This window comes from Ursus maritimus, unplaced genomic scaffold, assembly GCF_017311325.1.
Source record: "Ursus maritimus isolate PB19 unplaced genomic scaffold, ASM1731132v1 scaffold_3, whole genome shotgun sequence".
Classification (NCBI taxonomy): Eukaryota; Metazoa; Chordata; class Mammalia; order Carnivora; family Ursidae; genus Ursus; species Ursus maritimus.
The window spans coordinates 89,376,685-89,403,370 of record NW_024425563.1 but is presented as its reverse complement, the minus strand read 5'-3'; the positions used below and the strand labels follow the sequence as shown (position 1 = coordinate 89,403,370).

Below are 26,686 nucleotides of genomic sequence, written 5' to 3'. Positions count from 1 at the left end.
GGGGGGGGGGGTGTATGGCGAGCCCTCTGGGTTTATGTTAACTGTTTTTACTGCTAACCTTTCACTTCGTAACCTATTGCGGACTAGCCTTTCCCCCCCTGCTGCATTATTGTACCTAAACTTTTCAAGGGAAGCAGATGAATGGATAAGCACCATTCACTCTTCTCCTTTTGAAAATATGTATTTTGTAAGGACAACCGGTCATACCATGTGTGTGACATGCACACAGGCACACACATGTATGTGCTTTTGTTTCTCATTGTTTTTCTCCTCCTCATTTCTCTGTCGTCAGGGAGTTTCTTGTTTGTTCCTTTTGCTGATTTGCTTTTATTTCAATGTCAATTTTGCCTTATGGAATAGAGTTTTATTCCATCTTGGATTTTTAATTTTTCTGAAGTCTTTCTGTTGCTCCCAGCTCTGTTTTCATATCAGCCAGATACATATTTAATTTAAAAAAAATGACAACTTCTTGTATGTCTTTTTTTTTTTTTTTTAGATTTTGTTCATTTATTTGACAGAGAGTGCGAGAGCAAGCACAAGCAGAAGGATTGGCAGAGAGAGGGTGAGGGAGAAGCAGGCTTGGGGGAGTGAGGCAGAGGAAGAAGCAGACTCCTCCCGCTGATCAGGGAGCCCAATGCAGGACTCGATCCCAGGACCCTGGGATCATGACCTGAGCCAAAGGCAGACGCTAACCGACTGAGCCACCCAGGTGCCCCTCTTGTATGTTAGAGTGCCAGGCAGTGTAGTCTAAAGGTTCAGAATGGAATTGTGCTGCCACATTTTAGCTGTGTGATGTCAGATATGTTATTCCTACCTCTCTGTCCCTCAGTCTGTTTCCTCCTCTATAAATTAGGGATAATGATAGTACCTGCCTCATTGATTATTAGAAATAAATGAATTAATATTTGTAAATTGTTTGGAATAGTGTGAGGTACAGAAGAAACATGTAGTAATTGCTAGTGATCATCAGGCTATCTTTCTGCTCCAGACTCACAGAGGTCTTTTCTTCTTAGTGAAGTCACTGAACAGTGTTCCAGTCTTCTTTCTTTTCTTGTTACTAGTAAACATTTTTAAAAGCATGCTTTTTCTCCCTCCAAGTCATCAGAATTATGTTCTGCAATATCATTTTTATAGAGCTTGTGTGCGTTTTTTGTTGCTTGTTTATCCATTCCAGAACAAGGAGAAGAGCTCTTTTTGAATCTGGGTTAGCAAACAGATTCTGTGTCTGATTGCTCTTGGCCCTGCCTGTTACCATTTTGGGTGTTGTGGAATCACCTTCTTTGCTCCACACAGGGGCCCCGTTAATGAGTTTGATTTCCTCTGACCAGAGGTCATCAGTTACAGGAGCTCCCCCTGGTGACATGGGAGCCTCTGCTGTTACCTCTTCCGGGTCTCTGACACTTTTTATGGGTAGAGAAAATGAAAACCAGTCTCCTCTGTGTGAATCTCTTCAGTTCCCACCCTAAATGGAATGGCAGCTCCCGTGTTCATCCCTGTTCCTACTCGACCCATTGCTATTTGGAAGCTGGAGTTTGAGAGGGAGGTACGGCCTGGGAGGTTGTCTGACCCTCTGGCCATCTCACTCATGGTTCCTCTCCATCGGATGGGCTGTGTCGCCCACTTTTTGGGTTGGCAAATATGTAGAACTCCGTGCTCGAGTGGAGAAGAATATATACCTTCTTTACTGTTCCATGAGGGTAGGTTTTCTTTACTTCAAGCAGTAAAGCACATATCACATGCCTTCTATGGCCCTCACATGGCCCTGCGGGTCTGGAGTTAAGGAGAAATCCTCCAGGACTCCAGTGGATTGACTGGAAGGCTAACAGCTCTGAATTTTCTCTTTTTCTTCATTAGGTATTTTTGTGACTAGTTGGGGGAGGTTGTTAGAGGATACCATTTTCAAAAGGACCCCCTCTATTTTAGCCTTTAATTACAGGTTCTTATGTGGGATGAGGTCTTCCTTAAAGGCAGAGTCTCTAGGCAGACATTCAACAGATTCCTTTCACAGAGGAGTATGGTATTCACTGATAGAAATGGCAAAATAAATAAGGAGGGAGAGAGAAGAAACAGATAAAAACTGTTTGGATTTTATTAGCAATGGTAGTATAACTTGTGACCAACTCGTTTGGCCTGTCACATTAGTGAAATGAACCAAAACATCGACGGTTTTACAAATCACCCTACTTGTACTGATCAAGTTTATGAGATTTGCCTTGTGGAAGTTACAGTGTTTTCCATATTGAAGGAGAAAAGAGGAATATTTGAGGAAGAGGTTATTCAGTTAAACGTAACAGTAGGGACTGACCCAGAGTTCTAGTCTGTTGCTTTTCTGTTGATTCCTCCTTATTCTACTGTTATATCTCCAATATGGGTTCATAATTTTTTTAATGTGGGTTCATAATTTTTAAACGGGCTCTTGTCCCTGGTAATTCATAATTTAATTTCACCATTAGAATCACAGGCCTAATATTTATCTTATGTTTACTGATGCCTCAGTCTTTTTCAGCGGGCTCATACATCATTTATTTATATTTCATATACTTTTCCCCACCATAAAAATCACCTAACTTTTGTTCTTAAAATCACCATTACCCCCCTGTAACCTCCTGTATCCATTGGAATGAATGGTCTGCTTCCTTTAGTTTCAGCTTTGGTCACAAAGTTGCCTAAATCAGATCTGACATTCACCTTCCCTTTAGTTTGGTAAATATTTGGGGCTTTTGCAGGTTTGTTTTTTTTCTGGTTCCACTTTTCATACAGTTTCTGTAGAAAGATTTCTTTCCATATTTTAAGCTGTCTCATATAATGTTAGCGTGTAGAGAGTAGGGTTTAGAGCATTCTTCTTGCTTTTTATGGCCTTGGCCAAGTCATTGATTATTCTGCAGTATTACCTGGTAAGCAGGCATAATGGTGTTTGCTATCATACCTAGCAGTGTTGGTATAAGGACTATATGAGGCAGGGCAGGATTTTCAGTGCTAGCTACATAGAATTAAATATTTAAATATTTATAATTAAATAAATTAAGGTTTAAATAAATTTAAATAAATAATTTAAATAAATTAAAATAGCATTCCATCCCACCGGAACTGTTTAGTCTGTCTAGGGTGGGGTCTGGCCATTAGTATCCAGGGACCTTAACTGTGCAGTAATGATGATTCCCTCCAAACAATGAGAAGCAAGGTGGTAGTAGGGCATGCATGCATTTATCACGTCAAGAATGCCTTGTAAGAGACCACCTCAGGGTAAATCACAACCCTCTCTGTTACATTGTACCATGTGCTGTTGTTGGAACTCAGAAAACATACCTGGCACAGGATATGAAAACAGTAGCACAAAATGGGTGTCCTCATGATTTTACCTCTTTATGAATGAGTTTGTCTCCAAAAATTATATCACGAGTAAATTTTCCTCTTCGAACTCGCAAAAATGAGCCACTCACGACTTACTAAGATGAAAACAAGAAATCAAAAGTCTGAATAGTTTTGTAACTACTTAAAAATTTGAATTTGTAATTAAATACTTTCTCACATAGACCCCGCCCTAGATGGCTTCACTGGTGAATTCTCAAGAAGAAATAATATCCCTCTTCTAGAGACTAGAAAAAGAGTGCGTGTATCCCAAGTGTTGGGAAGTAATTCTAAGTGCCCCTAATAGTTAGCTCCAAGTGTCTGAGAGCTCCTGGAATCTTAAGCTCTGCTGGTAAGAGTGTAAATTGATCAAAACCACTTTGTGAAATGGTTTGGCTGTTTATTAAATGTGAACAGATGCATAAACGTAGGACAACAATTCCATTCCTACTTACGTACCCTTCACAAATATGTACCTAAGTGCACCAAAAGATTTGTAAAGAGCGTTCATGGCAGCATTATTTATAATAGCCCTAATCTGGAAACAACCCAAATGATAAAAGGTGGATATGTGAGTTGTGGTATATTCATACATTGAAATACTATACAGCAATCGCAAAGAACCAGCTACTGCTGTACATAGCAGTTTGGAAATATCATATAAGGAAGATGTTGAGAGAAAGAAGCCAGTGAAATAGTTTATGACCCTATTCATACAAAATTCAGACACCAGCACAGTTCATCTATGGTGCTGGACTTCAGAGACGTGGTGAATTTGTCAGGGCGTCACTGAATACGAAGAAACACAGAGGCGCTTCTTGGGTTCTAGTTCTTGATCTGGATGGTGTCTGTAGGGATATGTTTAGGTCATAAAAATTTATCAAGCTGTAAATTTATGATTCATACCCTCTGCAAAATGTCTATTGTTCAGTTTTTAAGTAAACCACTCAGACATTAAGTATGGATAAAGTAGCCTGGAACAATTTTAAGGGAGGCAGTGGTAAGTAGAAACTTAACATTTATACGCTCTCAGTAGATTTCAGCATAAGATTATAAATGAAGTGCAGTTCACCTCGTCTCTTGCCACATTGATCTGCATGGTTGATTTATGTATACATGAGTCAAAAAAAAAAGCACCTTTTTCCTTCAAGGAAAGGAAAAAATAATTCCTTTAGGGCCAGGCTGTGAGAAGTTCATAAAAGAATATTAATAACCTATTCATATCTATTTCATTCTTAAAAGCTGGCATCCACTTAGTAAAGCAAATTTGTGGTGAATAAAGGGAACTCTATCCATGAGATGCTTATAAAAGCTTAATTGCAGCGGCGTACTCTCACCCTGATAGAATTGCTTTCATTGGATAGTTAATAGAGATCACAGGGGCCTTAGATATTAAATATTCTACTTTTTTTTAATCAATCGTATGTATTCTCACTGAGTCAGCAGCTTTCTTTGTTGCTGTCATGGTGAACTGACAGGATCCATTTTACTTTTCAGGTGCAGGTGTTTGGACTGTATTCTGGAGAAGAATTTCATGAGACTTTTGACTGTCCCATTAAAGTAAGTATTCAGTAAGTTTTACTTTTTCTAAGGGTTTTCTCAACGAAGGTAATGAGGATTACAGTACTTTGAGCACTACCAGTGTTGCATTAATTTCATCAGTAAGCACCTCTTCAACACTTTGGAAGTGCCAAACACCATTCGATGGTGTAAAAGAGCACAGGATGTGTGTTGTTATATGACTGTGATATCAGTCTGTCCCCGGGAATCTTTTGTTGTAGTGTGTGAGATGATACCTACACACAGTCTGTGATGAAAGACCCAAAGAGGTACAAACAGTAGTAAGGAGTCCAAAGCCGAGAGAAGTTACTTGTAGCTGTCCGTGTTAGTGATTGCTTCATGGGGGGTGTGGTATTTGGGTGGGCTTTAATAAATGGACAGGGCAGACAGGGAAACTGGCTTTCCATGCGGAAGAACAATATAATATAAATGGAGAGGCCAGAAAGTTCAAGTTGTGTTCAGGAAGTGGCAAAAATAGTCTAGTTTAGATGGCGCATAAAGCACTGACTTGGCAGGAGAGCCGCACAGGCAGATTGGGGCTGTTTATTTTCAGGCCAAGGAATTTGGACTCCATGTGGTAGATAAGGAGAAATTATTGAATGTTTAAGAGCAGAGAAGTGACATAAACTGAGCTAAGCTTAAGGAAAATGAATATGGGGACTCTATGCAGTATAGATTGGAGGGCTGATAGCCACTCGTCAGGGGGAGTGGTCTTAGATAACAGTTATGGTCGTTAAAGTGAAAATTAGAGTTGTTCAAGGGAGAGGTCATTCATTGTTTTCACTTGTTTATTCAAACACTTATTGATCAACAGGTAAAGGAGAGATAGGATCTGATGTGTGTTTTGGAAAGGCAACTCTGCCAGCCTGGAGGGTGATTTAAGCAGGAGAGGGATTGCAGGCCGAAGGCAATTTAGAAGGCTAATGCTGTCCTTGAGGCAGGGCATCCCAGGACCTCAGTCACCGGAGTGTCAGGAGTATTCAAGGAGGGTTGAAGATCGGAATGTAGAAAGCCGGTAGGAGGTAGACTTGGCTGCAAGCCATTGTGATGGGTGGGTGGGGTTAGGAAGGAGGGAGAAGCTGGTTCTGGTAGTGGTATGTGGTGAGGCCATCAGTTGCAGGAAGGGATGTTTTGAGTCAGGACGTTGCTAGTTTTCTTGAGTTCAGATAACTAGTACATCTGGTGGAAACGGTGTGGAGGTTTCGGAAACATGAATGTGGAGCTCCGGGTAGAGATTGGCCCTAAAAACACAAAGTTGATAACCACAGTTGAGTCAGATGAAATCATTGTTAAATATATCATCCAGTTAAAAGTTAAAGAGTGGGAAGAGAAGACTGATGGTGAAATTCTGGAACATTCCAACGTACAGATTCAGGCAGTGTGTATATGGGGTGGAGGGGGGTGGTAGGGAATAGCAAGGGATCTCCAGAAGAGTGGTGTCAGGCAAGCCAGAGGAGTGAGGGTTTCCATAAGGAAGGAGTGGACAGCAGTGTAGAGGTGACATGGTGAGGCCTGACACAGGGCATTTACCCAGTAATTATGAAGTCATTATGGCGACCTTAATGAGGACAGTTTCAAGACTCACATATATCAAGAAATAAATTGGAGATGAAGAAGTAGAAACAACCAGTGTAGACTCTTTTTTTCGTAGAATTTGGTGATGAAGAGAGATCATCTGGAGAGCAGGGCTGTGTCCAGGGACCATTTCTGGCGGTCATGTTTTGGTTGATGGCAAGAAAAATATCAGCAGAGGGGGGAAGGATTGCAGATAAAGGGCAGGGAATGCTTAGCTGGGCAGCACCAGGGAATGGAATCAGCCATGTAGGGAGGGAGAATAACCTTGAAAAAGAGTCCTACTGCCTCTGCCAGTGAGACCGAGCGCACGTATTGCCCACGTGGGCCGTGCAGGAGCAGTTGTTCAGGGCAGTGACCCTGATGGCCTTGCTTTCTTACAGCTGAAGAGAAGAAAAGGATAAAGTAATGTGGTTAAGGAGCATAGGGGATATCCATGGGGATATCAATTAGCAGTTGCTCTCTAGAGTTATGCATTCTAAGGGAGGTAAAAGGACTCTGATGAGAAATTTTAAGAGTGTGTAAATGATTCGATTGGTATCCAGGGTGGATCAGGACAGTGTTGGAGGGAAGAAGGGCTAGCCTGGGAGGCAGGAGTGGTTGGAGAAAGGAGGCGTCATATGCTTAAAGCCCTAAAAAATGACAGTGTGGGAGGTGGAATCAATTCCACTGGAGGACGGAAATTGGTATTAGTTAATTAATAAGAATATAAAATGTATCTGGTTGAAGGTTTATGAAAGTACAGTTGTGTGAATTTATTTTTTAATGCCCAGAAGTACATGTTCGGTTAGAAAAAACCAAGATGTATTAGTCAGTGATTACATGGGTTTGGGGCTAAAAAAGACAAGGAGGCAGAGTATATGCAGGCTCACAGGCTCACAACCATGAAAGGGGAGCCGTGAGGATGGGCTTGCACTGAAGGGAGCCCCCAGATCTTCAGAAGAAGTCAGGGCAAATGAAGTAGACAGTGCTGAGGGTAGAGCAGCCTGTGGTGAAACCCCTGAAAGGGGCTGAGAGGAGATTGGCTGAGTAGAAAGCCAGTGACATCTGGGGGGAGGGGAACTTGGGCTGCAGGGCAAAGGGAAGGTCCTGCATGGTCAGCTGTGATGGAGCCTTGGTGTAACTATCCAGATGCATTTGAGGCCACATTGCTCCACCTGTCCACTTGGTGCCCATACATCATTGGAAGGCATCCTGGACAAGGAGATCGTTGGGTTCTTTCTCTGGGTTTCTTCTGTGAATCGGACTCACTTACAAACATTTGTGACATCTTGTTGCCTCCATTGACCCTAAAGAGGGGATGCCCATTCGGAGGGTCCTCACTCAGCCAGAAACTAGAACTAATTCACTCTCATCTTTTAGCTTTGACCCGGCTTCACAGAAGAAATCTTTTCACACCAGAGCAAAACTCAGATGTCCTCAGTTGCAGACTATTACCTGAATAGATGACTTCTTACCTAGATATCAGGATAATTTTTTGATTATGCTGCCTGTCATGTATAAAGGATTTTCATTCTGGGCTTTAACTGTGACTCCTAAACCAGTGATGGGTCCTTGTTCCCTTGTAGATCATTGCCGTGCACCCGCATTTCGTGAGATCCAGCTGCAAGCAGTTTGTGACTGGAGGGAAGAAGGTAAACGCTTTGTGACTGCCATTACATGACGTCTTGGGGTGGGAGGGATGGAGATTCTGTTTGGTTTTTAATTTATCCATAATATTTTTAATGTCTGACTATTCATTAGGAGAAATTTTGAGAAAGATCAATGTGATGAAACTGTAAGACCGGCATCTCTTGGGAAAGCTAGGACCTCAGTGCTTCTCACTGATATTCCTTTGAAGTAGATACAGAGCAAGAAAAACAGAGAGCAGTCCCTGAAATGCCATCTAGTGCTTTGAAATGTCCCTTCCACAAACAAAAAAGTAGCATTTAAAAATAACAAAAGAGCAATTAAACTCATGTTTTTACCTCTTGTTGTGGAAGTCTCCTGCAGGCCTTGATAGAGTTTTAGAACAATTATGGCCATTTTTCACTGACCCGTTTCTGGCATATTTCATTATCTTAGTGCTATTTTAAAAAATAAGAGAGGAACGTAATCCTTTTGTACATTTACATGTTTATGTATCGATATAGTAAATTCTAAAATTAAAGAATCTTTCTGCTTATGGAATAAGTCGAGTTAATTTTTTTCTATTTTTATTAACCATTTTTATAACAATTTTTTAAACCATTTTTATAACAAAAATGCTGTCAGTGTACCAGAATGCTGAATATTACTTCCTATCCAGTTTAGAGCTCGTTGAAAATGAGATGGTCTGTGGTTATTTCTGTAGCAGTGTATACCTGTGGAATGGCTACCTTGAGGCTCAGCTGCCAAATGGCTTTTGAATGTGTTAGGGTAGTTATCTGTTGTTTTCCTTTGGTTTGCTGCCTCATAGACTGATTGGGCAGGAAAGCATGCTGGTCATTACCTAGTATTTCTCAAGCACTGGTTTTAGCTCATTGTAACGGTAGCTCATTGCGGGTCCTGTAGGTCCCGATTCCGTTCCACAGCATGAAGCCAACACTGCACCAGCTCTGATTTCTGGTTGGGAGCCAGCCAGCTTCTTCCCTCCTGCTGCCCAGCTCATGGTTATCCTTAGGCTGTAGCCTCGTCAGCCTTACATAAACATGTCTGTGGGGTCAGTCAGTGGGAATTATAGATTTAATCTAACATTCTCTAGCTTAGATCTGCAGCTGATTCACTCCTGAAAAAAAATAACTATCTTGTCTTTGTTGACCTCAGGAAAGAGTAGCTTTAAAATTCCTCTTATTAAAGTATTTATTTATTAAATGCTTTTCTAGTTAAGAAATTTTAGGTGAGCTACAGCATAAATTCATTCAGCTATAATTTAAATCCCTGCATTTTTATTTAAAACTGAGCAGAGATAAAGAATGCTGAGTGTTTTTTTGTGTGTTTGTATTTTTAAGTGGCTTAAAACAACACACTTTACTATCTTAGTTCAGAAATTACGGAGTGGTTTGCTTCTGTAGCACTGCCTCAGAGTCTGTCCCTAGGCTCCAGTCTGCATCTTGGCTGGGGCTGTGGTCCTCTGAAGGCTTGACTGGGGCGGGACAATCTGCTTCCGCTGCCTTTTCTTTTTTTAAGATTTTATTTATTAGAGAGCATGAGCAGGGGGAGCAGCAGAGGGAGAGGGAGAAGCAGACTCCTCCCTGAGCAGGGAGCCTGTCCTGGGGCTCGAACCCAGGACCCTGGGACATAACCTGAGCCAAAGGAAGATGCTTAACTGACTGAGCCACCCAGGCACCCTAAGTTGCCTTCTTAACAATAATCCCTCATATACTGAAAATTGATAAATCACTTTGGTTTAAATATTTTCCTAGTATAGGATGCAGTTCAGTGTTCCAGTTTCCAATTTTAGGAGTTAAAAATTTTACAGTTGTCCCCTCCTTCTTGAAGGTATTGGTATGAAGAACATAGAGATAATATGACTGGTGATGTCTAAGTGGTAGGACTCAGACTCTGAAGGTGGAATTTTTCTGTGTTAATTTGTATTCCTAATAATGCGGTTACTCTTGATGTGTAGTAATTGCTTTTATACTGTGGGGATACCTAGAGTCTTATCAAGTTTGCCACAGTAGTATTACTACATGGATGTCTTGTCTACCTGCAGGATGCCTGGGTGAACTGTGTCAATTACGTATTCTTCATCTTCTCCGTAGCATTTAATATCATTTATAGACGTCTGTAGGAAGGCTAGTGTGAATGTGGCTGTTTGGGCCAGAGCTCGTTGAGTAGATTCGTGAGCATTGTGCAGACAACCGAGTAGTCTAGTCTTCAAGTGTGGGTGAGCTAATATGGGAAGCATTGGAATTTATACAAAGATGAACATTGTGATAGGCAGTGTAGTAAGTAGAATTTCCCAAGTGCTGAACAGACAAGAACATCAGGGGTTTGGTTCATCTCTTTGGTTATCATCGACTACTTGACAGTTTGTTCTACGTTCATTGGTCTATGAGAACATTCTGATTTCTCCTTTTTTCCTATTCAGTTCTCCAGAAATGCACCTGCAGACATTTCTTCTCAAGCACAAAAAGATCTTTAATTATGTGTTTATAAGATGAAAGTAAAATAAAAACAATTCAGGTCATCTGGTGAAAAATTCCTAAAAAGTAATATTAAGTTAGAATTTCTGGATTAAAATAATTTAAAAGAAAACACACACACACTAAGGGCTAATGTGTTATATAAAGGGCTCGGTATATTGGGATTGATAAAAAGTATATATGTGTGATATTTTAATATGAAAAATCATATTACACACATCATTGTAAGTGATATAAAATCATTTTTTAAAAATATTTTTAACAGCTTTATTAATATATAGTTTGTATATCATAAAGTTACTAGTTTAAAGTGTACAATTCAATTGTCAGTCTTTTCCAAAGTGGCTGCACCATTTTACATTCTCATTAGCAATATATGAAGGTTTCAGTTTATTCATATTCTCACCACCATTCATTTTTTTAAAGATTTTATTTATTTGAGAGAGAGTGAGCACAAGGTGGGGAGGGGCAAAGGGAGAAAAAGGCTCCCTGCTGAGCAGGAAGTCTGATGTGGGGCTTGATTCCAGGACCCTGAGATCATGACCTGAACTGAAGGCAGACGCTTATTAACCAACTGAGCCACCCAGGTGCCCTACCAATGTTCATTTTTATCTGTCTTTTCGATTATAGCCTTCTGGGTGTGAAATGGTATCTCATTATTGTTCTGATTTCCATTTTCCTAATGATTAATGATGTTGAGCATCTTTTCATGTGATTATTGGCCATTTGTATATCTTCTTTGGAGAAATGTCTCTTTGGATTCTTAACTTATTTTTTGATTGGGCTATTTGTCTTTTTATTATACACTTATGAAAAATTGTTTAGATATTATACATACATGTCCCTTATGAATATATGATTTGCAAATATTTTCTCCCAGTCTGTGACCTGCCTCCTCACTTTACCGATGATGTCCTGTGAACTATCAAAGTATTAGATGTTGATAAAGTCCTGTTAACTACCCCCCCCTTTTTTTTTACACTTATGCTTTTGGTGTTTTATTTAAGAAATCATTGCCTGATCCAAAGTCATGAAGATTTGTGCCTGTGTTTTTCCTAAGAGTTTGATAGTTCGAACTCTTAAATTTAGGTCTAGAATTTGAGTTAATTTTGTGCATGGTCTGAGCTCATTCTTTTACTTGTGGATATCCAGTTGTCCCAGCCTCGTTTATTGAAAAGATGATTCTTTTGCCATTGTCTTGGCCTCTTCATCAAAAATCAGTTAATCATAAATGTTAGCATTTATTTCTGGACTTTCATTTCTTGATCTGTGTATACTTACCCTTGTGCCAATAACCTTTATAGGTTTTAGAGGCACTAATTTTGCTGTAATTATTTGTGGGATGACAAATTAGCTCCTCTTAAAACATTTTGATTTTGAGTTCTTTCTCTTTAGAAGCCGTCATAATTTCTCATACATGCGTTAGAGGCTTAAGAAACATTGCTATGTAAATGTGTCTTCCATTCAGGGACTTGTAACATGCAAACTATCGACTGATTTGTCTGGATCCATTAAGTTTCTTATATAAATATGTACTTATTAAGCAGTAAAAAAGTAGTGTTTATTCAATAAACTATCATGACCTCTTTGTATGCAGTTAAATAACTAGAGATTTCCAAAATGTGTACCAGGTTGGTGTGGTTTGCAGAAACCCCTGGAGCGATTTCTTCCTTCTGTGCGTGTATGGTCTGCACTTTTAAAGATCACTTACGCTGCATGAGTTTTGGCGTTAGTACGTTTTGTTTGTTGTAAAATACATTTATATAGTTGAAAATATTTCAGAAAATATTTGATTTCATTAAGGAGTGTAACCTTGATTTTAAAAGCGAAGAAAAAGGCTTTGAGAAGGTGGCATTAAAAAGAGGGCACTACTGTGAAATGATCATTTTCATTTTGAAAGTGTTGGCAAGTTTTTGGGAGGATCTGCCTGTTTTATAACAAGTTATGGCATTTTATATCTTTGAAAAATGAGAAAAACAAGATGACATCGGTCCAGTCGGAACTCTGATCTTTTCAATTTTCAACTAGCACTGTAAATTAAGCATAGCAAGTTTGAAGCGTCCAGAATTTAGCAAATGGTAATAGCATTGCGATAATCACATATTGTAGACACCAAGACCTCTCTGTCCAGAGCAGATGGCGGATCCTATAGGGAGAAAAGAGAGTAAAGACAAATATCGTGTCACTGAGAGGTTATGACCTTCTGCCTTTAAAAGAGAAATTATTCTAGCCCGATGAAGGTGGAATCTGGAGTAGAGGCATTTTTAACCCTTAAGAACACTGATCTTCCCTAGACTGACAGCTAAATGAGTCTTTGAATTACATGCCAACTTCTTTTTTTTTTTTTTAAAGATTTTATTTATTTATTTGACAGAGATAGAGACAGCCAGCGAGAGAGGGAACACAAGCAGGGGGAGTGGGAGAGGAAGAAGCAGGCTCCCAGCGGAGGAGCCTGATGTGGGGCTCGATCCCAGAACGCCGGGATCACGCCCTGAGCCGAAGGCAGACACTTAACGACTGCGCCACCCAGGCGCCCCTATATGCCAACTTCTGTAAACAATGGGGAAAGTAGCACAGAGACTAGAGAAGCGAAATGGGGAAAACGGGAGTCCTACAATGGGATATTCCAAAGAAAAATGAAAAGAGATGCCTAATGAAATATTTTAGTTGCTCTGATTTTATTAAAAATGTTGATTCCTGTAAAAACATTTTTTCAAGTAATTAGGACATACAGTTCAGAATAGCCCTGCAAAACAGCAGTGTAGCAGAAAACATTTGAGACTGTAGTTTGACACATTTGTTGTTATTTCCTTTTTAAGGTTCTGGCTTTTTGGTCTTTAGAGAGAGCTCCTTATCCACCAGGGACTAGGAAGAGGAGGCTGTAGTTCTGTTTGGCATAAACTTTTATTTTAGGTTTTCAAGGTAACTTCTCAGTAGTTGAATGCCATAGCTGGATTTATGGACTCCCCTGCTTGACACATGAGCATAAAAAGCTTATTCTAAATTCTGTTTTGTTTCCATGTTGGGGGAAAAAAAAGGAAAGAAAAAGCACATCTCTTAAAAGTGCCATTGGAGAGAGCTTTCAAACATGTGAACCTGTGGATTTTTTTTTTTAAGTGTAACCTCTTGTGTAGCAAAAATTCTAATACATGAGCATAGCAATGAAGTTTCTATTTTAGAGTTAAGTCGGCCAAGCAGATCTTACCTGGATTTTTTTTTTTTTAATTGCTCAGCTTTCTCCGTCAGCAGATAAACTTTAGCTTCCTACGACCTCTACCTTTGAACTCTGAAATACAGTTCATAGTAGTTGGTTCTACCCCTCTGACAAATTATTAAATTGTCACGATGGCTGTTTGCAGCCGAGTTCATTTTTAGAAACGAGATAGTCAGCTGTTTGGCGTTGTGGTGGGATAGAATGAGGGGACCTGGCCGCAGGGACAGGTTGCTTTGTAAGCTAGAAAATGTCAGTCAGCAAACAAGAAAAGGGTCTGTGTGCATGAAATGAGGAGAAGCACTTTGCTGTTCGGAGCTGAAGGCTCACGGCAGATTTTACCTGAAGGACAGAGGTGGTAGCATCAGCTAGCTTCTGTAAGTTTCCAACAGTGATCTGCAAATTCAGATTGCATTCTATGTATTTTTTTTTTTCCCAGATTGCCTTCTGAATCCTTTCTGGAAGGGAATTCAATAGAGTGGCTTTTTGTACTAATGCAGATCTTTTTAGAATCCCGACAGCCCAGTGAACCACTAACCATGACATGGAGAGGTGTTTCCTTTCGTGTTTGCTGTCTTCTGCCAAGGCTGGAGCCAGGCTTCCTGGGGCCAAGAGGGATTTGACTGTCCGTTATCCTGCTTGGTATATTGTCCAGTGGATCTCGAGGATGATATTTCTGCAAGTGGTCAGAAGGCAGCTTTATACATGCAAACGTTTGTCACACGTTACTTCACAGGCAGCTACCAGAGTTACGTCCTAGTGGTTGCGTGTTGAACTATTATACATAAATACCTTCTTTTCTTCAAGTACTATGCTATAAATTATGGTTCCATTACTAGAAATTCATTTCATGCTCTACACATACCAAAATTGATTGAAAACCACCCATTAATAGGAAGTACAACACAAGTATAACCTTCACAAGCATTAGGTATGTAAAAACCAAGTTGTGAAATAGCTATATCATAAAAGTATGTTTTGGCAGGTTTTTCTGTACGTACTGAACTGGCTGAAGCTAAAAATAGAAACCCAGTTCTTAAAGTAGAAATTATCTCGGTGTCAAAAATAGACGTTCTTCATTGCTTTCAAAATCAGGTTCATTTGTCTCAAATATGAATTGCTTTTTTGATGTCAGCATGTAGGGTTCCCAGAGTCTTTGAGATGGAGTCATGGCAACTTCATTTTCTTCAGGGCTCTCTCTCGTTTCATATCCATCAACAGCCTGTTGACAGTAGAAGCTTTTTTCTTTCATGAGTTGAGCTCACTTTTCCATACGTAATATTTCCATATTGTTTGCAGCTTTCCCCTGAATTCTGATGTAAAGCTTACCATCTGTCTTCCTGGAGCAATCAAACCATCCTTTGCTCCTTACTGAAAATATCTTTCTTCGCGTGTTGAGAGTGCTGTGATTTTTCTTAAGTATTTTGAGTAGTTAATGACTGCGTAAGAATAATTGCCTACTTGAGATTGCTCATCATGTTTTCTTATGGGGTTTAATACAGTGACTGTCATGAACAGTGAGAGGTGTTGTCTGTATAAAAGATGTATAAATACCGTTATTAACTTCGGGAGGTTTTTCTTTTTCTAAGATACGGCTATTAAAGCAAAGGGGTCTTAAACTGCAAGTATTGTAGGTTGGTGTCACCAGTGCAAACTGAATCACAGTCATTTCACAGGACCGTTTGGCCTGAATCTGCTTCTTTGAACACAACTTTGTGTCGGGTCCATGTTAGGAGCTGTGAACACATAGTACCTGGATTTTAGGAATGCCGTACAGTGTATTTCCAAAAAAAAATGGGTGGCATGCTGTTGGCAGAAAGCAGTTAGTCTGTTAGACCGTGAATCAGAATGGTGATTTTGCAGGAAAATGAGTATTCCAAGCCTTTTGAGAGGGAAGAATGTGTACCTGTATGTATCTCCATGGGATAGTTTTGGACTCCATTGCCTTTCTTCTTTTTCCCCTATTGTTTGTTTCCTTTCAGTTTCCAGGAAGCAAGAGTAATTTTACCATTGGGTATGTTAATAAATCTTATCTAGGAGGAGGAGAGAATCAAGGCTAAAAATATAATTGGTAAAGAAGCAGCAGTCTTTCATTTTAGCCAGGATAGGGAGATAGGGAGATATTTGATCATTTATGTGGCTTGGAAAGTGTTCATATTTTGTCTGTGTTCAGACATGATTTTGGAGTGGTCTTTTTGTCCTGATCTTTCATGGTCACGAGGCCTTGTCTGATGTTGGTGTGAAATTGTTTATGTTCACCCAGAGAGCACCAAGGCCTAGCTGTGAGTGCCCAGCCAACTCCTGGATGTCCGCCTTTCTCTTTCTCAGTTGCAACAAATAAAATGCACAACGTTTGCTAGATTGCTTCTGTTGAGGTACTTTACAAAAATGTATGTGTACTCTGATTTCTTTTTTGTTTTTGTAGAAATATAATTATGTGTATAGCAATATTCGTTGAAGGCTACCTATGAAATTATTAGCGATATTAGTAATATTAACATTAACAATGTCTGGTCAGGATTATGAGTGTTCTTTTGGGCCTTCTTTGGCATTTTCTGCCTTTATTTATTTATTTTTAAGAAAACACGCATTACTAGGGCACCTGGGTGGCTCAGTTGGTTGAGCCTCTGCCTTCGGCTCAGGTCATGATCCCAGAGTCCTGGGTTGGAGCCCCACCTCGGGCTCCCTCCTTAGCAGGGAGTCTACTTGTGCTCACCTGTGCATGCACTTTCTCTAGCAAATAAGTGAATAAATCCTTTAAAAAATGCATTACTTTTATAATAAGAAAAAGCAATAATAAAAGAATGTATAAAGTAATCTCAACTATTTTGGATCTCTGTTTTACTTAATATTGTAAATCATATGAAATTCCCTACATTGTTGAAGTCTAATCTTAACTCAAACATTCTTTAATGGTTATATAATATTCCATTCTTCTGATCTATTTAATTTTTTTTAACCATTCTCCTATTATTGGACCATTAGTTTGTATCCAGGTTTGGTTATCATTAATCATGCTGTAATGAAGCTGGAAATCTTTGGGCATGAACTCACGCTATGCTTTTTAGTTTTTTCCTAGCACTGATTCGCAGGGCTGGGATTACTGAGTCAGAGATCATGATTATTTTTTATGATTTAGATGCATACCGCCACTTAAGTTGCATTCGAGGAAATACACCTGTTTATGCCAGCAGTGTAGAGACTACCTGTTTCTCCACGTTTTCTTTGCCAATTTTAACATACAAAGAAAGATAGTCCATTGTTCTATTTTGTAAATTCTTTGAATTATTAGCAATTTCAAACGTTTTTATTTACTGGCCACTTATATATCTTCCTTTGTGATTTGTCTGACTGTATTCTTTGCTTGGGGCAGCTTTTAATATTACCGTAGAAGCCAGGACAATGAAGACTGTCCATTTGATATTTATTGTCAGTTTGAGCACAAATTATTGCTGCTTACTGAATAGCCTGCAGCCTTTTCTCCAATTTTGGCTAAATCTGGAATAATTATTCTTGTTCCTAGGGAGGCATTATATAGGAGTCATAATGAGACTGTAGAGTAGACACGGACGTGTGTAAAAAGAGGGCACGTAGAAGCTCCTACACAGATGTGGGTCTGCCCTCAAACCGTCAGCTCTGCCACTTGCATGGAGGCTGTCAAGGACAGACCAGTGTGCCCCGTGAAAGGCAAGTTCATTTGACTTGGTTTCTTCTGCACATGGTGTCCTGATCTTTTTTTCCCCTCTGCTTAACTTTAAATTGAGTCAAGTGCTTGTTCAAATACATAAACCTGTGTGTTCAGGTGACTTTCTCTGTTTCTCAAGACTTGGCAGTTTTTATATTTCTTTTCCGTAATCCCCACCAGGTGAAGATCTCCCTCCAGTCGTCTGTGATTGAGATTATACATATTTAAAATCAGAGATCATTGTGCATCGCACAGCCCATTAATTCAAGTTTAATTACCCAGTGGATGACTTTTGTGTTTAGGCTGCTGCTGAAGGGGTCCAACCTTAAACCCAGCCCCAGGAAATGTACCCTTTAACAGCTGCAAACTGAAGTACAGACCCAGGGTGTTTGGCATGAACCACCCCCAGCGCTGTTAAGTCTGTGGGACCCGTAATGGAAGATTTTTTTTTTTTAGGTGGTAAAATTATTTCAAAATACCTTGCTTACTTTTAAAATCATAGTTGCAGTTGTGTGTTTGCATATGCAGAAATTGCAGATGGCTGGTTAAATAGGAGCCTCCCTCACATCTGGCCACAGTTAGTTGCTAAACCCACATAGGTGGGCAGATGGATACAGAGATCTGTATCTATCTGTCATCGCTAGTTTTTTAATATAAAGGAAACTGCTCCTACGTGGCACCTCCAGTGTTAGCTTCTTTTGTTCTCATTGAACTTGTAGCTTGGAATTCTTGGCCACTAAATTGACTGTTACCTTATGTCGGTAGGGTGTTTCTCAAATTTCAAAGCGTTGTTCTGTCTACATAGTTTTCACGGGATTGGTTAATTTCAAGGGCTTGTCCAAAACCTGTGTTGCATTGGCGTTGCGTTTACTCAAACATTGCTCGGAAGCAAGTGGTCAAGCAAGCTCTAGAAATCTTTCTGTGTGCAGAGACTTCCTGTGGTAGCAGTTTTTGGCCTGTATTTAACCTCTTTTAAACATGTTAAATTACCTCTCAGGAGAGGAGATGGAAGGATTATAACTTGTCCAGCAAATCACCGCTGAATTTAAGCAATGCTGTATTCGAGAAATTCTCTTTCTCTTCCTACATGCTTTATGTTCTTTCTGGATGGTGTTTGGAAAAGCTGTGGGTTTTAAACTTTGGTACTGAGCCAAAGCAGGAAGCAAGACAGAGGCACCGGCCGTCCCACTCTTCTTGGTCACTCCAGCCCCCATCCAGCTCCAGGACTATTGTCAGCAGCCAAACAATTTCCCAGCTCTTCTCTGTGCTCGCTCATTTTTTCTCACTTGCTTTCTTGATTTGTAAAATTTCATTTCCAATCATGTCCAACTTTGGATGTTTAAGTCCTTCTGTGACAGGTCCTGCCCGTCATCATGCCCTTTATCTGTTTTTACTAAGGCAGTCTTAATCGGCATGTTCTAATGCTCTGGGTTTTCCTTTCATTTCTTTATTTCTCAGTTTTATTATCTCGAGCTCCAGCATCTTCTGGGATCTGGCATTTTGTCTTTATAGAGTCTGTTTTCTCCAAGCCCCTCGGTCCTTCCTGCAGTAAAGCAACTGCCACATAGGATTCGCCCGTGGGCTTTGCCCACCAGCCACTCTTCCCTACACCGTTGTCTGCCTCAGAGCAAGCGGTGCCACCGGTGTGTAGGAAGCCTGAAGGACTCAAGTGATTTATATACTTGAAAGATCACAAGATGATTAAAAAGGGGCCAATCATCCTCCCTTTCCTCCATCAGGGAAGAGTGGGCAATGGATAATGATGGGTGTTATGTTGCCAGAATCGGTGGCTTTATTACAGCCCAATAGGAATCCCGCCCCGTGTGTGGGAGACTCTGGGATGTGCATCCTTACCACTCTGTAGTGTAGCAAAGTACTAGATAGATTTATCAGCACAAAACATAGGAGAATAAAGTATATTGCTGAGGATGTGAGGGCTCCTATTGAAATATAAGTACCAAGAGTGCTGACTGCCAGAATGTGGATTTATGGGAAATAAAGCCCTAGAATACTTTCTCCAACAAAAAATAGACCTCTTGGAAACAGATTTTCCTCTCTATGTACTTAGCTCCCATTGAGCTTAAATTGCTCTCAGTATTGTGATAATGACAATTCAATATTATGGGATGTGGAAGATGAACCAAATAAATTAACCAGCTGCTTTTAAAGGTAGTTCACTCAATGACTTACCCTCTAAAATGCTTTGTAGAACATTCATGCTCAGTAGGTCTCTAGGCAGTTTTATGACTAGAAGAAAGAAATGGATTTTATTAAATGTCAGTGAAATACAGGCAGATAGTCCTGCTGTAGTTAAATTAGTGTAGACTGTTTGTAAGAAAAGAGGTTATCTTTTCTTAAATCACTGAAGCAGAACTTTCCTTGGCATTCCTGCCAGACGGTGTGTTGCTTGAAATTCCCATAGATTAGGATTGAAAAGCAGAGAGTGGATTGTCTGGTCCTTTTCCCTCCTGGGTGAAACCGTGGGTCCCACAAAATGCTGTAAATCAAATCCTGAGGTGCTGCGTAGTTGTATTCGAAGAGTTTCGAAGGGCAGTAATGGCAATGCCTCGTGACTACCAGCTGACATTTCAGGTTTTCTGCTGTGGATGGATTGGCAACTAGGACTTGTGAGTAAGGAAGAAAGTAGAGTGGAGAGGGAAGGCAGAAATACGTGCTTCAAGGACCAGGGAAGGTAACATAGAGGAGAGAAGCAGGCCAAGGCTAGACCACCAGGAGAAGAGGCATGGTGGGGATGGGGAGTGCCTCGGCAGCACACATGCACCGTTCAGATCATCACCGTTCGGGCCAGATGAGAGGCCGGGTGGCATCCCGACGTGAAAGAACTGCAGTCAGCTAAACTGGATAGAGGAAGACTAACCTTAAAGGCACTTCCCAAATTTGTGATCAGCTGTGCACAAATAATCTCCTCTGCCACTGAGCAAAGGAAACGGGACCAACGTTTCAGGCGTAGGACGCGGAGCCAGTGTAAATGAGCCCTTTTTCGAGGGATGTCCTTGTTACATCGAGGACGTAGTAACTGTGGACCAGTCAGTCCACAAGGTTCTTTCCCTTAGATTTTTGAGATCGGGGCAAATGCCCGTGTGTCCAGAATAGCTTAGGGACATCACTAACTGAAGATGGGCTGAGTAACTGGAGGGCTTGGGGTGTGACGTAGCTCCCCTGCAGCAAACACACTGTGACTGGTAGGGCCAGGGAAAACTACTCAGTATCTCATATTCCTTGTGGCCTGTGTGACTAGCAAAGTCGATGTGGTTTCTTTCCCCGATGCATTTGTGGTCTCTTGGGGAGATGAAAAGTAAATACATGAATCTCAGTGAATGAGATACAGAGTGGTTGGTAGTCGTTATCCCGTGGTAGAACCATCGTGACCCTAACATGTATACAGAACCAAGAAATGAGGAGGGCTTACGAAAGAATTCTAGGTGAAGATCTTCCCTAATACATTTAAGGCCGTTTGTTTACATATCATTGCTTCTTTTTCATCCACAAAATATAAAGGGAAAATGATTGAAACTACTGCTGAGAAACATCAGAAAATAACATGAATCGTGTCTAAAACTGTAATGTAAATTAGTTAACATTTGTCTTCCTTTCCAGAAAGTAGTATATCAGCCTCCCCCCACCTTTTTTTGAGCACTCCTCAGTTGTACAGAATGACGTGTGCTGTCTGTACTGTAAAAATACTAAGAAGCTTCTTTGATCCTGTGTCAGAGCAGGGTACACAAGGTTTTTTGTAAGAGAACTGCGGAAAGTCAGACTCAACCCTGAGAACAGCTGAATTCAGAATTCTTCTCTCCCTCCTTTTCTTCCTGCCCTCTGCTGGAAGTTTTCCTTGGAGCTGGAGCAGGAGACAAAGGAGGCCCAGTTCTTTGTACTGTAAGCCACAGCAGAACGGCTCAGCTGGAGGAAGTTTGGGTATTGATTGGAACTGCAACAAGACTTAACTAACAGTTTTCTAAAGTTAATGTAAAAGTAGGTACAGTTTAGGTGAATTAATTCTAATACATATTCAGTATGACTCAAACATTCCTTCTTTCTCTAGGTTTCATTGAACTATTGATACTGTTTTGTTTTGTTTCAACTGTTCCCTTAAATTATCTTGATTATCAAAATCGGAGAGTGGATTTTCAGCCCTCTATGTATTAACATAAAAATAATTCACGTGTTCCAAGCAGAATAATCATGAAATAGAAATAATATAAATCTTCTATCACCTATTTCTAGAATTAATTATGATTACATTGTAAGGTATCTTTCAGATTGTTATATATGGATACACATATTTTATTTAAAGGTCGTCATATTCTGTTTTGTGATCTGCTTTTTTATTTAATGGCCCTGGACATCTTTTTACGTTAAATAAATGTATGTGTATAAAATCATTTATAATTGGACTCCTACTCTTCTTTGGTGATCAGCTCTGCCATGCTTTAGTCGATCATTTCCCAACTGTTAGTCCATTTCTGGCTGTTATAAGTAACTTTACGTACTTCTTTACTCGTCTGATCACTTCTGAGCATAAATATCTAGGCACAGACTTCTGGGGCCATTTTTAAAGCTTCGACTCTCCAGCGCTAAAGGATTCTCCAGAAAGAGGGTGAGTTGAGGGCACCTGCTTCCCTGCGCGTGCGCTCACACACTGCGCCCCACCCTCACCCCTGTTCTTTCCTCCCTGTTTTGATCCAACTTTGATAGTTTTTTCTTTTCTTTTTACTTTGCCAATTCTAGGACAATTGCTATACTGTTTTGATTATTAATTTTACAAAACACCCATCCTTCCACCCACAAATCGTCTAATTAAAAAAAAATTCCTGTTATTCTCAAATATCTTCAAATGAATTGATAACATTTTGGGGGTTCCGTAAATAATTCCTTTGGGGTTTTCTTTGTGCCTCATTAAAATCACAGATTAACTATTAAGACTTAAGCTCTTCAGTGAGAATTTTAAATCTTATTATCCAGGAACATAATGTATCTTCACATTTATGTAGCTCTGCTATCTCTCAGTAAAGTATTTTTGTTTTTCTCATGTAGCTAGTGCATGCGCGTCTGTTTTTGCTCAGTCCTGACTTTTAGAGCTATGGACTTTCCCTTATTACAACTTTGACTGCATCCCCTAAAGTTTAGATGTGCGGTATTTATATTCTTGTTTTCAAAGTGCTCTGGGCACAGTTTGATTTCCTGTCTTACTCGAGGGCATCGAGTATTTATTTTTGTTTCAACTTTGCTTTGTGTTTCTTATCCTTTGGTGTTAATTTGCTTAATTTTGTTGTCATCTGAGAAGAAGAAGAATTATTATTAAAGTTCTTGTCTGTTTGATGGAAAGTCTCACTCATGTGGAGTCAGGAGTGGGAGATTTCCCTTATTCCCTAGATAAGTCCCATTGTTCTCAAGTACTGAATTCTTCCATAGTGCTGGTGCTTTTTCTTATTCCTGTTTACTGGGAGAGGTCTATATTCAGTATTCACAGTTGTAGGTGCTGTGAATATGTCATAGATTTTGTGAGAATGTGTCCAAATCCTTTATTCTGGACATGGTAGGAGAAGGAAGTTTTATGTTTTCCTTCCTGCCTGACTTGGAACACAATTGTGTGTTGGGGAAATGGCTTCCAAAGGGTGTCATTACTGGTGCAGCAGGGAAGTGATGTACATGGTAAAAGCCTGCTTGCTGTAGTCACTGAGGAGTGTGAAGGTTGTGCAGGTGCTGCCCGCCTCTAGTAGGGCACAGCCTGCCACCAGTAGGCACCCACCCCATTGCTGTTATACCTTTTTCTCCTTCCAAGCTGTGGGGCCCCACGACAGTGGACGTGGCTACTCCGGTTACACTGCCAGTGCTGACCGCGGCCTGTGTGGCCCTGAGTGCGATTTTCTCCATGACTCCCTTAACCTCCACCCCCGTTCACTGAGCATGAGGTGTTGGGGCATGCTGGTATCTGCCCTACCACCTGCTTCCCAGATGGGATTTTTCTTGTAATAAGTTAAGTCGTAGCCTTCACTGAGGTCTTACTTCTGTCATATTTTATAGACATCTTCATTTAAAATTGGCATATTTAATTTTCCTAGCACAGGTGTGGAATGTTCCGCTTTCACGCGGTACCAGTCACCCCCTAGGTGGATCGGAGGGAGAGGAATCTGATGCCGTGTGACACCACACTTTTCTCCTTGTCACCCACCCAAACCATTCCTCCTAGCAGGCGGTTATGGGCACTCCTGCAGCCCAGCCCACTTCTGAAAATCCCCTCCCTCTGATCCAAGCCACAGGTGGAAGATAGGCATTGTGATCTTATCAATTCCTCATGTTTCATGTGATTGTTTGTAGTTACCCGTCTTGAGTGGAAGGTGTAGCAGGAGCAATATTCTCAGGCTTTCTCCTCCTTCCCCAGATTGCAGACTTACCCTGTCACAAAATAGTGAACACATTCAGCGACCTTCTTGGCCCTGTGTTTTGTGTCATGGCCAAGGGAGAGGTAGAGTCACAGACAGAAGACAGACCTAAGGGTCTTTAACTGGGAGCACGGAGGCATGGTGGTGGTGATTTCTTACTTAGAACCTGGACTGGGAAAGGACGAGGTGGGTGGGAAGATCTTCGAGAATAAGGAGGATATCCTGTATCTATCTAATGGGAAGACAGGATCCCATATGGTCAGTAAAAGCCCTCCATCCAGTCTCCACTGTGGACTGAGTGAGGCCACCTTTCTTTTGCAAAGATAATAGAGAACAAATGACAGACATTTATGTCATTTTAAAGTGACCATTCTCAGTGTATTTGTGAAGGTGGACACTAATTTTAGCGTTTTGGTGTATGTGTCTGTGCCCCTTTTGACTACAGGAGCCTAACTATTGAGAAAGATCTGTAAGAAATACATATAAAATGCGAATTTATTCTCTTTCTCCTGTTACCTGTTTTTCCCCCTTAGGGGTGGGAAGGGACACAAAATACACTAAGGTAAACTGAAATTTACGCTAAAGATAAGAATTTCAAAAATGCTGTGATGGAATCTATCATCAGCATTGCTTTTAAAAGGTAAATGTATATTTCAGGATTACATGTCTGAGGTTATATATTATAAATTATATATTATATATAAGTTATGTTGTATAAATGTCTTAAGGGACTTAAATTGGATAAATCAAAAAATATTGTATCCTTACTAATGCATGAATTACTAGAACTGCATCTTCACCAGTCTTAGAAGTTTTTAACCAGTATATTTGGTAATAAAACTTATCCAGCAGATTTTGTTTTTAAAGATTTTATTTTTAAGCAATCCCCACACCCAGAGTGGGGCTTGAACTACAACTCTGAGATCAGGTGTCACCTGCTCCACCCACTGAGCCCACCAGGTGCCCCCCCCCCCGCAGGAGATTTTTTTTTTTTACTATTATAGGTTCTTCCCTTTAAAATAAAGACCCTGGCTAACTATGAACTTTTTAAAGAAGTTTAGTCCTAAAGCAAGTTTGTCTTATTTTATGGCATGAATTACTGTTCAAACACCATTGTTGAATGATTTTTCTTGGGTGAAATGAAAACCAGGCTGCTTCTGACTATTGCAGTTTAAGCTGTGACTAATATTTTACTTTCAAGGAAAAAATTACGAGGTTTTGATTTCCCAAGTTACAAAATAAATTAATTTCTGGGCAATCATTTGCAGAACTTCCTGTGACACAGATCTTTTGACTGACGTCGGATCTGTTTTTCTCCATGGATTTTGGTTTTTTGGTGCCATCTTGTGGCTTGACTTTGTAGTAACTTCAACATTCCCTGGACAGGCCCAAAAAAAAAAAAAAAAAAAAAAAGAAGAAGAAGTTAGAAATCTAGTATATTCTTATATATTAGTTTCTAAAATCTTTTGTATTTGTCCCTAGTTGCTGCTATTTGAACGATCTTGGATGAGCAGATGGAAGTCTTCTGTCCTGCACGAAGGGGAAGGGAACATACGGAGCGTGAAGTGGAGAGGCCATCTGATTGCTTGGGCCAATAATATGGTAAAAGCACATCTTCATCTTCCTGATCCTTCTTCAGAGCCAGAAAAGTGGCCACGTTTGAAGAGCTGTGACAAAGGGAGAGTTGCCACTGTGTGCGGTGGTCTTTTCTAAGACCTACAAGTGGCGACTGCTCTCATGCCTGGAAGGTTAAAGAGATTAGATTGCTTTTGGCTTTCATAATAGAGTAATTCCCAACATATTCTGGACTTTATTTTGGAGTAAGAAACCTGAGGCATGGAGAAGAGCCAAGAAAATGAAAAGGCATCTTAATAATTGAAGGGTTGCATTGGGAATGTGGTGTTGAAAATACCATTTGCCTATTAGCCAAGGGCAAGTATAGTTGCTATGGAACAAGTACAGGATATTGCTGATTTCATTTTACTCCCCGTATAATCACAGGTGAAAAAGAGGCCTGCCTTTTAAAAAGTAGATTGTAATTTTTGGTGGTGTACTCTATTTAAAGTTTCCTCAATGTGAGAGAGGCTGAGTAGAAAGTTTAAAAATTTAGCTTTTGGGGCGCCTGGGTGGCACAGCGGTTGGGCGTCTGCCTTCGGCTCAGGGCATGATCCAGGCGTTGTGGGATCGAGCCCCACGTCGGGCTCCTCTGCTGTGAGCCTGCTTCTTCCTCTCCCACTCCCCCTGCTTGTGTTCCCTCTCTCGCTGGCTGTCTCTATCTTTGTCGAATAAATAAATAAAATCTTTAAAAAAAAAATTTAGCTTTTGACATCTGGCATATCTTTTGGAATTTCAAGGTATAATTTAGTAAATTCGTTCTATTCAGTTTTAAATGGTAGAATTCTCCCAGAACCCACCTTGCCATTCAGGACTTTTCTTAAACTTCTCCCGGGTCACAGTTAAGGGTAAACAAACCTGTGGCCTCTTGGTTTATTTTTAGTTAGCTGCTTGCTTGATGTTTCCATTTCAGTGCTTTAAAATGTCAGGTGTAGTTTTCTTTACACATAGTGGTTTGTCAGATTCAAAGCTTTTCTAAAAAACTCCATTTTTACAGTGGAACAATACAATTAGAAATGTTACTTGTCTGTCATTTTGGAAATGCAGTGCTTGATATCAGTCCATTTTCCATTTGTGTTGTATTTGAGCCTCTGATGCCATCTGCTAATAAAATCTCTTTTGTCGCAAAAGAAGGGTAGAGGTTTTCTTTTGTTGTGGGTTCTCACAGGGTTTGTATGGAGTAGGA

The 26,686-nt window shown here is 40.3% G+C and overlaps 1 protein-coding gene across 2 annotated transcripts in view; it reads left to right on the top strand.

The window, feature by feature from the left end:
• VPS41 (VPS41 subunit of HOPS complex) overlaps nucleotides 1–26,686 on the top strand; it is a 170,888-nt gene that overhangs the window by 73,149 nt on the left and 71,053 nt on the right. For both annotated transcript variants that reach the window (XM_008703510.2, XM_008703509.2), the window contains exons 6-8: nucleotides 4,846–4,908; nucleotides 8,049–8,114; nucleotides 25,369–25,488. In XM_008703510.2, the coding sequence (XP_008701732.1) occupies nucleotides 4,846–4,908; nucleotides 8,049–8,114; nucleotides 25,369–25,488 (249 nt within the window). The remainder of the gene's footprint in view (nucleotides 1–4,845; nucleotides 4,909–8,048; nucleotides 8,115–25,368; nucleotides 25,489–26,686) is intronic.